Source organism: Lissotriton vulgaris, chromosome 3_1 (assembly GCF_964263255.1).
Source record: "Lissotriton vulgaris chromosome 3_1, aLisVul1.2, whole genome shotgun sequence".
Taxonomy (NCBI): Eukaryota; Metazoa; Chordata; class Amphibia; order Caudata; family Salamandridae; genus Lissotriton; species Lissotriton vulgaris.
Window position 1 is genome coordinate 1,837,292,734 of NC_141689.1, and position 13,640 is coordinate 1,837,306,373.

A 13,640-nucleotide genomic window follows, 5' to 3' on the forward strand; every position below is an offset into this window, starting at 1 on the left:
GACGCCATTCGTGATCCATCGAGCACCGACGGCTGAGTTCGTCCGCCCTGGCGTTCAGAGAACCTGCCAGGTGTTGAACCGTCAGAGTCACGCCCTGACGTTCCAGCCATTGCCAGAGGCGCAGAGCCTCCTGGCAAAGGGTCCACGACCCCACTCCGCCCTGTTTGTTGCAGTACCACATGGCGGTGGTGTTGTCGGTGAACACCTGCACCACACTCCCGTTGACAAAGGGGAGGAATGCCTTCAGTGCCAGACGAATCGCCCGCAGCTCCAACAGATTGATATGGAGCCGGGACTCCGCCGGAGACCAGATGCCTCTGATCTCTGCCTCTCCCAAGTGGCCACCCCAGCCCTGGAGGGACGCGTCCGTCACGACAACGTGCTCCGGTTGGGGAAGGGAGAGGGACTTGCCCCTGACCCAATCGCGGTCCGTAAGCCACCACTGCAGTTGTCTCGCAGTGCCCTCCGAGATCAAGACGTGGTCGGACAAGTTGCCCTGATGCTGGGCCCACTGAAACTTCAGGTCCCACTGCAGAGCCCGCATCCGCCACCTGGCGTGATGCACCAGAAGGATGCAGGAAGCCATCAGTCCCAGCAGCCGCAGCGTCAACCTGACCGAGACTCGGGATAGCGGCTGAAAGATGGGAATCAAAGCCTGAATATCCCGAACCCGCCGTTCCGGAGGATAAACCCGAAACTGCGCCGAGTCCAGAACCGCTCCGATGAAAAGGAGCTTTTGAGAGGGACACAGGTGTGATTTCGGCACGTTGATGGAGAACCCCAGGTCGTGCAAGAGGTCTGCCGTCATCTGAAGGTGGTGGACGACTGTTTGGGGCGAGCCCGCCTTCAACAACCAATCGTCTAGGTAGGGGAAGACTGAAACCCCCAACCTGCGCAGATGGGCTGCGACCACCGCCATCACCTTCGTGAACACCCGTGGGGCGCTGGTAAGGCCGAAGGGGAGCACGATAAACTGAAAGTGCTCCAGGCCTACCGTGAACCGCAGGCAACGCCGGTGGGCCGGCAGGACGGGGATGTGAAAATAGGCGTCCTGCAAGTCCAACGCTACCATCCAGTCTTGTGGGTCTAGAGCAGCCAAGACCTGAGCTAACGTCAACATCTTGAACTTCTCCTTCCGGAGGAAGCCGTTGACGTTCCTTAGATCCAAGATAGGACGTAGGCCCCCCTTGTCCTTCTTGGGCACCAGAAAGTAGTGGGAATAGCAACCACGCCCTACTTCTGGCCCAGGAACGCGCTCGATGGCCCCCTTGGCCAAGAGGGCCGTAACTTCCTCCTGCAGAAGTGTCAAGTGGTCCCCCGACACACGGTGGTTCTGCGGTGGCATGGCTGGAGGAGAGGTCTCGAAGGGGAGGGAGTAGCCCCTTCGGACGATCTGCAGCACCCACCTGTCCGAAGTGATCGTGCGCCAGTGAGCGTGGTGATGGCGAACCCTGCCACCCACTGGCGTCACATGGGGCCGAAAGCACGGACTAGGAGGATTTTGGGGTAGATGCTGCGGGGGAAGGTGTGGTCTGACCCCGCCGTTGTCCCCGACCGCCACCACGGCGGTTTCCACGGCCGCCACCGCGTTGAAAGGATTGTTGCGGCGCGTGGCTGGCAGCACGTGTGGGGGCGCCCCTTCCTTGGCCACGAAAGGGACGAAACGAACCCGTTTGCTGACGCTGGGTCGAGAGACCCAAGGACTTGGCCGTGACCCTGGAGTCCTTGAAGCGTTCCAGCGCGTGGTCCGCCTTGTCACCGAACAGGTGACAGCCATCAAACGGCATGTCCATCAAGGTATTCTGGACATCAGCCGAAAAATTGGCGGATCTCAGCCAGGCGTGGCGACGAATCGCCACCGTCGTTGACATAGCCCTGCCCAGCGAGTCGGTCGTATCAAGACCACACCGAATTGAATATTTCGCTGCATCCCGGCCCTCAGCCACAGCTTGACCGAGTTTTGCCCGCACCTCCATGGGGCATTCTGGCAGCAGTTCCGCGACCGTATCCCACACAGAGTGGGTGTAGCGGCCCAAGAGGCAAGCGGTGTTGCAAGACCGCAGGCCCAAACTAATGGACGAGAAGACCTTTTTGCCAAACTGGTCATACCTCTTGGATTCCCGGTCGGGCGGGGCCGACGGGAATGCGGACTGGGAGGTCGAGGCCTGGATCACCAGACTCTCAGGAGTGGGGTGGGTAGACAGGTACTTGGGGTCGTCCGGACAAGGACGGTGGCGCCTGGCCACGTTCCGATCAACAGGCGCACATGAAGCGGGCCTGGACCACGTGCCCAACAGAACGTCTGACAAGGCTTCATTAAACGGCAGCAGTGGCTCCTGTGGGCATGACTGCGGTTTGAAGACCTCGGTGAGGATGTTAGGCCTCACGGCCGCGACGGGGAGCTCAAGGTGTAAGGCCTTGGCAGCCCTCATCAGCACCACAGAATAGGCAGCTCCCTCCACCGATGCCACGGAAGGAGGAGAGATCAAACCAGGGTTAGGAGAGTCGTCCAAACCACTGGAATCCCCCAAGTCACCTGTCCAGTCCGGGTCATACTGGCACTCGCGTGACAGAGGGTCCTCGGACCCCTCCCAACCTTCACCGTACTCCTCATCCTCTCCGTATTCGGAGTCAATGATGAAGACCGGCTCCTCGGGGTTCATGGGCCCCATCGGCGCCGGGACCGGCGTCGAGCGACGCCCGTCCGGCGCCGCGTCCGGCGTCTGAGAAGGTAAGGGGACGGCGCCGCCCGGAGCCGGCGCCGGAACCCCACCGCCGGCCGGAGCCGGCACAGGAGAACCGGCGCCGCGCGGGGGCGGCGTCGGGGGTAACCCCGATGGCAACGGCGCCGGGGAGGCCGGAAGACCAGCCGGCGCCGATCCCGAAGGCCCTTGCGGCGCCGGGGTCGGAGCCGTCGGCGGCGCCGGGGCCGGAGCACCCGACGGCGCCGAGGCAGGGACACCCGAACCGCCAGGGCCCCCAGACGGTAGCACTGGGCCCGAAGGCACCGTAGGCCCCGTCGGAGAAGCGAGCGCCCTCATGGCCATGAGGAACGCCTCGATCTCCTCAGGCGTCGCGCCATGCCCAGGGACCGGAGGGTATGAGGCAGTCCGCGCCGGCGACTCTCGCGGAGCCGCGGGGTTGGGGTCACCCGAGCCCCCGGCCGCATCGCGCGAGCGTCGGGGGGAGTCGGGGGTACGATGACGACGCCCCGACTTCTTGTGCTTCCTACCTGACGAGCCTGACGAGTGGTGTCGACTTCCGGAACGCTCGGCGCGGCTCCGCGACCGCTCCCTCGAACGCTCTCTCGACCTCCGGCCGGACCGGGACCGCTCCCGGTCCCGACGTGGGGCCGACACCCGGAGCTCCAGTAGCTTGCGGGACCGCTCCCGCCTAGCCTTGTTGGTGAGGGCCCGGCAGTCGACACAGGAGTCCACGTCGTGGTCGGGGCCCAGACACCGGAGACAGAGGCGGTGATGGTCCGTGACCGACATCGTGCGCTCACAGTCATCGCAATTCTTGAACCCAGGCATCCTATCAGGCACAATAAGAGAAAAAACAATCGAAAAACTTGGTCAAAGACCGGAGTACTGCTCTTCAGATCTGCGTCCACTGGCGCGGAAAAAAGAAGAACTGACGTCAGCGCGCGGAGGCGGCGTCTATATACTCCAGCGACGTCATCACGGCGCACGACGCCGACGACGGACGCGGAGCCGCAGGGGACGCCTGCAGACGACGCCTACCGACGCGCAGGGGTACTGCTACGCAAAAGTTTCCGGATCCAGACTGACGCCTGGGGATATTCTAAGGTAAGGAATCTAACACTAACGTGTTTCTTTCAGATGAACAAGTTACTTACCCGCGGTAGCGATATATCTGTAAGAAACATAGGTTATAGATTCCTTACCTTAAAATCACCCCGAGGCGTCAGACTGGATTTGGAAAGTTTTTCGTCAGCCGCACCCCTGTACGTCGTCGGTGTCGTGGTCGCTGGGATGACGTTGCAGTAGCTACATAGACGCCACCCTCGACGTCCGTTCTGTACACGACTTTCCACGCCAGTAGTGCAGAGCCATGCAAGACACCGACCACTGGTGCACAAAACTAGGGCCCTGAAAGGAAGTCCTTAAGCCTTAAAGTCAGTTCGTAGAACGGGGAGGATGGGTGGGGTGGTAAGGAATCTATAACTAATCTGTCTCTTACAGATATAAGGTAAGTAACTTGTTCATCTGAAAGAGACAATTAGTTATAGATTCCTTACGTTAGAATAGATACCCCAGCAATACCAACCCCAGAGGTGGGTCTGCAAACCACGTTCACATCAGAAAGTCCTAGAGAACAGAATGGCCAAAGAAGCCGTCCCTCGAGACTTGGCTGTCCTGGCAGTAGTGCTTTATGAATGTGTGCAGCGATTCCCACGTAGCTGCCTGACAGATGTCATTAAGAGGGACTCCCCGTCCCAAAGCAGTAGTAGCTGCCGTTGCCCTGGAGGGATGGGCGTGCAGCCCCACTGAAGGCTCCTTCTTTGCCAAAGAATAGCAAGCTTTGATGCACAAACAACCCACTTGGAGATGGTCCATTTGTGCACGGCTGACCTTTCTTAGCGCCAATGTAACCAGCAAAGCGCTGGTCGTCCACCTGGAATTGTTTGGTGCGATCCAAGTAGAAGGAAAGCGCACGTTTTGGATCCAGACAGTGGAGCCTCTCTTCCTCTTTTGAAAGATGTGGAGGCGGAAAGAAGGTGGGCAAAGTGATGGTTTGGCCAATGTGGAAAAAAGTAACCACCTGGGAAGAAAGGTTGGTTTTGTTCAGAGGACGACCTTGTCTAGAAGAACAGCCAGAAAAGCTGGCTTGGAAGAAAGCTTGTAGCTCACTTACCCTGCGCGCAGCGAGTGATGGCCACCAGAAAGGCAGTTTTCAGAGTGAGGAGTTTGAGAGGACAGTTATGTAGCGGCTAAAAGGGAGCGCACATCAGATAAGTAAGAACCAAGTTCAAGTCCCACTGAGGCAATACGAAGGGAACAGGAGGAAAAAGATGAGTAATGACCTTAAGGAAACTATTTACAACAGGGGACTTGAAAATAGAAGGCTGATCGGGAAGCCTAAGGAAGGTTGAAATGGCCGAGAGATAGCCCTTTAGAGTGCGCAGAGCAGAGCCCTGCTGGGCCAAAGAAATAAGGAACAAGCGAACCCCAGAAAGAGGAGCGGAAAAGGGATTCACAGCCTTTGCTGTGTACCATGCCACAAAGTTGTTCGATCTGCAGGCGTATACCATCTTAGTGGAGGGATGTCTGGCTGTCAAGATTACATCACAGACTTCGGGAGGCAAGTCAAACGACATCAACTGCCGCCGCTCAATTTCCATGCAAGGAGGTGGAGGCTGGACAGGTTCGGGTGGATGACCGTCCTCTGCTGCTGCGACAGAAGATCCTCCCGAAGAGGCAGTCTGATTGGAGGATCGATGGCCATGTGTAGCAGCTCGGGATACCAGACTCTTCGTGCCCAATCTGGGGCCACAAGAATGATTCGGGCCCGATCACGTTTGATCTTCTTCAGCACACTGGGCAGAAGCGGTATAGGCGGAAAGGCATATAGATCACCGTAACTCCACTTGCGCCGAAAAGCGTCGCCTAGTGAGTGATGCCTTGTACCACCTCTAAGTGAAGACGCCATTCGTAATCCATCCTGTGGCCGAGTTCGGCCAACCTGGCGTTCAGTGAACCTGACAGGTGTTGGACCACCAGGGATATGCCCTGATGTTCCAGCCATGTCCAGAGGCAGAGGGCCTCTTGACATAGGGTCCACGACCCCACCCGCCCTATTTATTGCAGTACCACATGGCGGTGGTGTGGTCCGTGAACACCTGTACTACTCATCCCTGGACAGAGAGGAGGAATGCTTTGAGTGTATGACGGATCGCCCGAAGCTCCAAAAGGTTGATGTGGAGCCCATACTCTGCTGGAGACCAGAGGCCTCTGATCTCCGCCTCTCCCATGTGGCGGCCCCATCCCAGAAGGGATGCGTCTGTCACCACTGTGTTCTCCTGTTGGGGTAGGGAGAGGGATCTGCCGTTGACCAATCCTGGTTCGTTAGCCACCACTGCAATTGTTGTGCAGTGCCCTCCGCAATCAGGAAGCAATTGGCCAGATTTGTCTAATGCTGCGCCCACTGGAACTTTAGGTCCCACTGCAGACCCTGCATATGCCACTTGGCATGACATACCAGCAGGAGGCCATAAGGCCCAGCAGCCTCAGGGTCATCCTGACGGCAACCTGGGATAGAGGCTGAAAGATCGGCATCATAGTCCGAATATCCCCCACTCGCTGTTCGAGAGGATAGACTTGAAACTGCGTCGTGTCCAGAACCACTCCGATGAAGAGGAGCTTCTGAGAGGGAGTCATGTGTGACTTCGGCACGTTGATGGAGAACCCCAGTGAATGCAGGAGGTCGGTCATAGTCTGGAGGTGGGAGACGACAGCCTGGGTCGAGCCCGCCTTCAACAGCCAGTCGTCGAGATAGGGGAAGACTGGAACCCCTGATCTGTGCAGATGAGCTGCTACCACTGCCATCCCTTTCGTGAACTCCCGAGGGGCGCTGGTAAGGTCAAAGAGGAGCACAGTAAACTGAAAATGCTTTTGGCCTACCGTGAACCGTAGGTAATGCCGGTGGGACGGCAGGACGGGGATATGAAAGTAAGCGTCCTGCAAGTCCAATGCTACCATCCAGTCTCCAGGGTCTAGGGCAGACATGACCTGAGCCAGCGTCAACATTTTGAACTTCTCCTTCCGGAGGAAGCCGTTGACGTCCCTGAGATCCAAGATAGGACGCAGGCCTTTGTCCTTCTTGGGCACCAGAAAGTAATGGGAATAGCAACCACAACCTACTTCTGGGACAGGAGCTCGCTCGATGGCACCCTTGCCAGGAGTGTCGAAACTTCCTGTTGGAGAAGGGCCAGATGATCCTCCGACATGTGATGGTACTGAGGTGGCTTGGATGGAGGGGTATTCTCGAAGGGGTGGGAGTAGCTCCTTCGGACTATTTGCAAAACCCACCTGTCCGACGTGATGGTGAGCCAGTGGTGGAGGTGATGGCGAATCCTGCCGCCCACTGGCGATTGGTGGCCCTAAAAGATCGGACTAGGAGGGTTCGGAGGCTGCTGCAGAGGTGGCTGTGGTGGACTGGACCGCTCACTGGCCCCCAGAAACCACGGCGTTGGTTCTCACGTCCCCGGCAGCGCAGGGGCTGAACCGCTTGCACTGGTCTGTGGCTCTGGGCGGGGCGTGGCGGGGCAACTCTTCCGTAGCCACGAAAGGGGCTAAAAGCAGACTGCGAAGGGGCGGGTGGTGGACCTGGCCTTAGCCAGAGAGTCCTTAAAGGACTCTAGAGCGCTGTTTGCTTTGTCACTGAATAGGCAACGGCCATCAAAGGGCATGTCCATAAGGGTGGATTAGAAATCCCCAGAAAAACCAGGCGTAGCATCGAAGGGCTACCGACGTGGAAATCGTCCTGCCTAGTGAGTCGGTGGTATCCAGCCCATAGCAGATGGTAAACTTCGCTGCGTCTCTCAGTTCGGCAACTGCTCGATAGAGCACAGCTGGGCCTCCTCCGGGAACTGAGGCAGCACTTGCGCAACTGTAACTCACACGGAATGGGTGTAACGGCCCAATACAATAGACATGCAGTGTTTACCGACCGCAGTCCCAAGCTGGAGAAAGAAAACATCTTCTTCCCAAGATTATCCAGCTTTTTGGATTCCCTATCAGTTGGAGGTGGAGGCTTGGACCACCAAGCTCTCAGGGGTGGGGTGTTGAGAGAGGAAAGTGGGGTTGCCCGGGGCCGGGCGGTGGCATCGGGCAATCATCCGATCTACAGAAGCCCCTGTGTTGGGCCTGGACCAGGTGCCCAAAAGGATGTCTGTCAAGGCTTCCTTAAAAGGCAGCAGGGACTCCGAAGTACTCGCCAACGGTTGAAGCACCTCTGTCAGGAGGTTAGTCCTGACTGCCACCACAGGTAGCTTGAGGTGGAGAGCCTCAGCCGTCCTACGCAACACCACTGCCTAAGACGCTCCCTCCTCTGTAGCCAAGGTAAGAGGAGACAACATGCCAAGATCTGGGGAGGTATCCGGACCACTGCCTTCCCACAGTTCCTCTCTCCAGTTCGGTTCATAACCCAACTGGTCAGTCAAAAGGTCTCCAGACCCCTCTCAGTCCCCCTCACCTTCCTCTGGCTGCCAATCTGGTCTCAAAGAGCCAGGGTAGAACAAGGGCACAAAAGTATCCATTGGCGCCGGATCCAGGCAATGTACCACAGTCAGAAGAGTTGCTGAAGGGCTGAGGCACGGGTGGATCATGTCACAGCCTCACTCGAGGTCAAAGTGGTGCTGACTTAGAAAGCACAATCGTCATCTGGCGTTGATGCACCATGGTCTGGCCTGGGTGGTGGCACCAAAGTCTGATTCAGCACCGACGTTGGGGTAACACCCACAAATGGTCCAGAAAGTCTAGCAGATGCCAGGGTTGACACACTGGCATAATTCAAGGTAGAGACCCTTCAATTCCTTGAGGACTGAATTCGCGCCAGAGGGAGCAGGTAGTGTGCCAAGGAGTCACAGCATGGCATCACAGACTGTCCCAGAAACTTGAGCTGCCTCATGATAAGGTCTCTAATATTGGTGGTAGTGTTGCCCGGATAACTGCCTCTGAGTAAGAGTGAATCAAGACGGGTCCCAGCTAATGATCCAAAGTAGTTCAATTTCTCTGATGGCATGGTCGCCAACAGAATGTTGGCAACCTTGTGAATACTCTGGATGACAAATTAACACCTGATGAAGTTCCTTATGAAAGAGGACCGAAACGCGTAGTCTGATGACTGATTTTATTTCAAGTTTAAATAAAGGGTGATGAACTAAATGTCTTATCTCGACGTTTTTTGGTACACCTTCCACCCAAGAATAACTTCCCTTTTCTGGATTCCAGTGGCGCTCAACGGCGGTGATTGCCGGAAGTAGATGCACAGGACACTAAATCTAATGCGACAGGGATTGAGGCGCTGAACCTTTGGTCAGCCTTTTGGAGCTTTATCTATAAGAAGTACTGGATGTTCCTCTGGGACAACACTGAGCTCGTTCTAGAATGTGTAGTGCCAGATCTTTTCCTCATCATCCCAGTTGGTGACAATACCATGTTCAATGGGGTACTTCAGGGTCAGGATACCACGCTTGCTCTGAGCTTCATCATCAACATAGCTGTCTTTCTGGCCCATGCCAACCATCACACCCTGATGTCTTGGGTGCCCCACAATGGATGGGAAGACAGCAAGTGGAAACATCATCTCCAGCGAAGCCGGCTTTGCACATATCGGATCCATTCTCAACAACAAGTATGGCAATATCATCCTCCATTTTGATCTTTAGGTAGGCGATTCCTGGAGATGTGAGACCGGTATTCCCATCTATTGTGGGGCGCCCAAGACATCAGGGTGTGATGGTTGGCATGGGCGTAAGAGGGGCAAGGCAGAGAGAAGGGATGAGTAGCGCACATGCAGGTGGTAGTAAGGAAGAATATTCCAGAAGGGGCTATAAATGCTGCAGTAGAAGTTAAGGCGTGGGAATGGCGAATACCATAGCGGGTAATGGTTGCTTTGAGTGAAACATACTTCATTTATGTGAACGAAACGGTAGTTGTTGGGGTTTAACCAGTAATTAAATTTGCCCCGGCACGAATGAGTCTTGTATAAGGTGGTTTACATGCAAGTGCTTTATTCATTCCCAAAGTGTTGTACGAGTCTCAGTCGTCCTTCTTCCCAATGTAATTTACCTCTAGACAGTGTCTGATTGTGCTGCCATTATACTTTGTGATTTGTTCTCAAAAATACCAATTAAAAAAATCCCTCAAAAAATTTGCTCCAGTCCACATATAAAAGAGAGTTGTATAGCAAGATGTAGTCCATGCAAATGACCATGTTCATGAGAAGATTGAAAAAGCCGCCTCGTAGGTTGCAGGTGTGTGTACATTGCAAGAGGATATTCTATATTTTTTGTTCAGTTATAAATACTGCAATCCACGCTTACATATGGTAATATATTTACTTACTGCCAGGATTGTCTCCAATGCCGTTACTTTTGCCATTCCAGTACCAGAGCAGTAGGGTTGCATCACGAGATCCTGAGAGAATATAACAATCACCTCCAATATACGATTCAGAACGAGCTAGGCAAGTAACCACATCCCAGTGACCAAAGACTATCTGCATCAGCTTGCCTGTGAAGTACAAAAGAAACAGATAAAAATATACACAATCAAAACCAAAAGATACGAACACTTAACAATTAAGTATGACTTGTATAGACAAGGTAATTCTGTACTTCTGAAACATTCCTTCCATGTGGATACATAAAGCAGAAAGTATTTCGTAGGAATTTAGGGAATGGGTGAAGATGATATCACAGGAGACCTCACATATTCGGATTCGAATGCCAATTGAAAAACACTTTTTTAGTCCTGCTCTTCTGGAACCTAATTTCCCTGCCCCTCTCTCCCGCCGCTCTCACAAACTTCCTGGTGTCAGAGTATGTTGCCATGCCCCTTATACTCTCCCTGTCACTTTTCCCCCCAGGATGTAGGCTTCAGTGCTAGCATCATGTAACTGACACAGCATCAAAAACATTTCAGTGCCAGGCAAGCAGATCATTTATGTTTCAAACACAGAATCAAAGCCCTTCCATATATACTTACATGTCTTGCTCATTAACCCTTTGTGGCCCACCTAACACTTCTTGTAACACAAATATCTCAAACTACGGAATGGATTTACACCAAACCAAGCAAACCTCTGAGGGAAATTCTATTACATTCCAAACCTGAAGTACTTCCGTTAAGCAGTGTGTGCACTAGCGCAGAGCAAACTTTCATATCAGATTAAAATGAAAAACATGACTTTTTGACCCCGCTCTCCCCCCCCCTCCCCCCCCCCCCCGTTTGAACAGAAATATCCCATGCATGGCTCTGGATGGCGTACAACTCTGCTCTAAGTTTTCAAAGTAGCGTCTGCCCAGATATTGGTGGCTTTAGGCTCCTGCGCACACAAAAATCATGCATGTGCACTGTAGGTTGGCATAGAAATGGACAGATCCAGAGCATGGCTCTGTGGGATGGAGAGGCCCACCATTTGCACCCCTCCTTTTCTGAGTCTGACCTTTCTCAGTTCACCGGGCTCCCCAGAAAAGAAAGTTGAGGCGGATGCAGATTACAACTGTAGAACGGGTCTCCTAAATGTCACCTGCAGAAGGAGAATTGCACACTAGCCACTCTCATTTTAAATGGTTGTCTAGTTCATTGAAACAGCGTTCTTTGTTTCATCTGTATGAAATATAGGTATTGTATGTATGTGCGGATAGTACACCAGATGGTGATTGTAGAGAGCCAGCAGACGGTAATTTGAATTGCGGGACACCTACAAAGCATTCTCAATGTCCCTTGAAATGGAACTTCCTCTAGAATGTGCATCCTAGCCCCTACCTGCTTCATTCTTACCCAAAGGTGTTATTCCAATCAGCTTTTGAGTTAGCTGATGAGGTTGTGACTTCCTCTTTTGTGCCTATTCTTTGAATCTCTCCGTCAGCGAGCTCACAACCCCAACCCCTCCTCCTGGCTGATACTAGAGGACAAAGAGTGTGGATTGAGCAGTGTGGAAGAAATATGCACAAGGGAAGGTACCACCTGAAATCAGTCCCAGAGCTGAGTCTGTGGATTCCACATCCTCTGACTAAAAACTCAAAGGTGGTGTTCCAAGATTTCTCATCAGCCAGTGACAGGGGCCCTACACCAATGGAGATTGTTGAAGACTGCTGAGCATCAGGGTTGGGGGGAGGTGACGGACTGACAACTATAGGCAGGTTGACACCTATTATGAATGTCTTCACCTTTTCAACGCCCTTCACAGATGCTTGGAAACAGGCAACCATTGCTGAGGATGCCCTCCATAACTCTTCCATAATCGCTAACTAAAGATCGATCTACCTGCTACCATTCCTGGCCAAGGTCTTAGAGAAAATTATCAACCGATGTCTCACCGAATACATCACGACCACCAACTCCATGACACCACAAAGTCTGGAATCAGACTCAAACACAACTCAAACTGCCATCATCGCCACCATGGATGACCTCTGCATGACTCTGGATGCGGAATACAAGGCATACCACATCCTCTTGGAACTCACTGCAGCATTTGACATGGACTCCCACCCCATGTTTATCAAACGCCTATGTGACATCAGAATCCCAAGACATTCCCTTTGATGGGTCTGCTACTCCCTGTCTGAAAGAATCCTGTAAGTCAGGCAGGTACCATACACCTCAGAATTCCAAAACCTCATCTGCGGAGTTACACAAGTATATTCTGAAGCCCGACCTTAAATGCATACATGATCCCTCGCCAGCATCGTCCGTTCTCACATCAACGTCATCTCCAACACCAACGTCAAAGAACTCATTCTCTCCCTCACAGAAAAGACGCCCAGTATCCGGGTCAAGTTTAATGCCTGCAGGACTTTAATCGCCCACTGGATGAACACCACTGACAATTCCAAAATCATGATATTTGAAAAGGGCACTACACCATGGGACTCCACCTGGTTGTAAACAGAGCAAGAAACAACACTGTAGGAAGCAGGGTCTCTATATAGTGTACTAAAAGAAGTACACTGTGCAGAGAGTGCAGTGAGTCTCCAATTGGTTGACAGGGGCAAAAGTAGATAATACTAATGCTTTACTTATGCCCGTGTGGGTGAGCAGTTAGGTTTATCAGAGGGTAGTGCTAAGCATTTGTTGAACTCACAGAGGCAATAAATGAGACACTCAAATAAAAAATAAGAGACCAATTTAGAAAAATAACAATTCTTTTTATAATATAAATATAATGAAACGAAGAACTACGTTCAAAGGTTAGTACTGTATTACTTATGAATTTTCAAAGATAAGCAAATAGCTTAAAGCGGTGTGTGCAGTTTATTTAGCACCATGCAATCCTATGGGAGGAAAAGGCAGGTAAGTAAAAGCCCACAGCACAGACAGTTAGGGGTTCTCATTCCGGGTTTGGAGTAGCAGGAAGCCAAGGTCCAATGTTTTACCAACAGTTCGTCAGGTGCGTACCGAATTTCACCAGAAGCAGGGAGCTGGGAGCTGGGAACTGGCATGCTAAGAGGAAGGGGACCCTCTAAAGATAGGCAGCACACAAGGTTGTGTAAAAATCAAAAGAGGGAGGTAGAGCTGATCGTTGGATTCATGCTCCACGGGGATAGTTACATAAACAAAGTGAATCCAGCAGGGGGGAGGGACAAGAGTGATCAAAAGTGATTGGAACACTCAGAGTGTTGAAAAATACCCCTCACACACCAAAAGGCCCCTTGGTGTCATGCTTCATCATCGGGGTCTTCGCACCCCTCTATCGGGATGCGGCGTGCTGCGACCTACGACTACGCGGGAGCACTTGCAATGTTGGCTATGTGTGGTGTCCAGTGTGTGGGGTATATACAGAGTGAGTGGGGGGTGTGTAGTGAAAAAATATTATTAAAAAGTACCTGGCACTAGAGTGTGAAAGAAAAATTTATTCTGGGCTCTGGCTGGTACTGTTAAAAAGAA

General features: G+C 53.0%; 1 protein-coding gene across 1 annotated transcript in view; it reads right to left on the bottom strand.

Moving 5' to 3' along the window:
* The window catches only part of LRBA (LPS responsive beige-like anchor protein), a 2,444,222-nt gene that overhangs the window by 233,467 nt on the left and 2,197,115 nt on the right, over positions 1–13,640 (bottom strand). Inside the window, exon 53 of the mRNA XM_086962285.1 lies at positions 10,092–10,259. Coding sequence (XP_086818411.1) covers positions 10,092–10,259 — 168 coding nt within the window. The remainder of the gene's footprint in view (positions 1–10,091; positions 10,260–13,640) is intronic.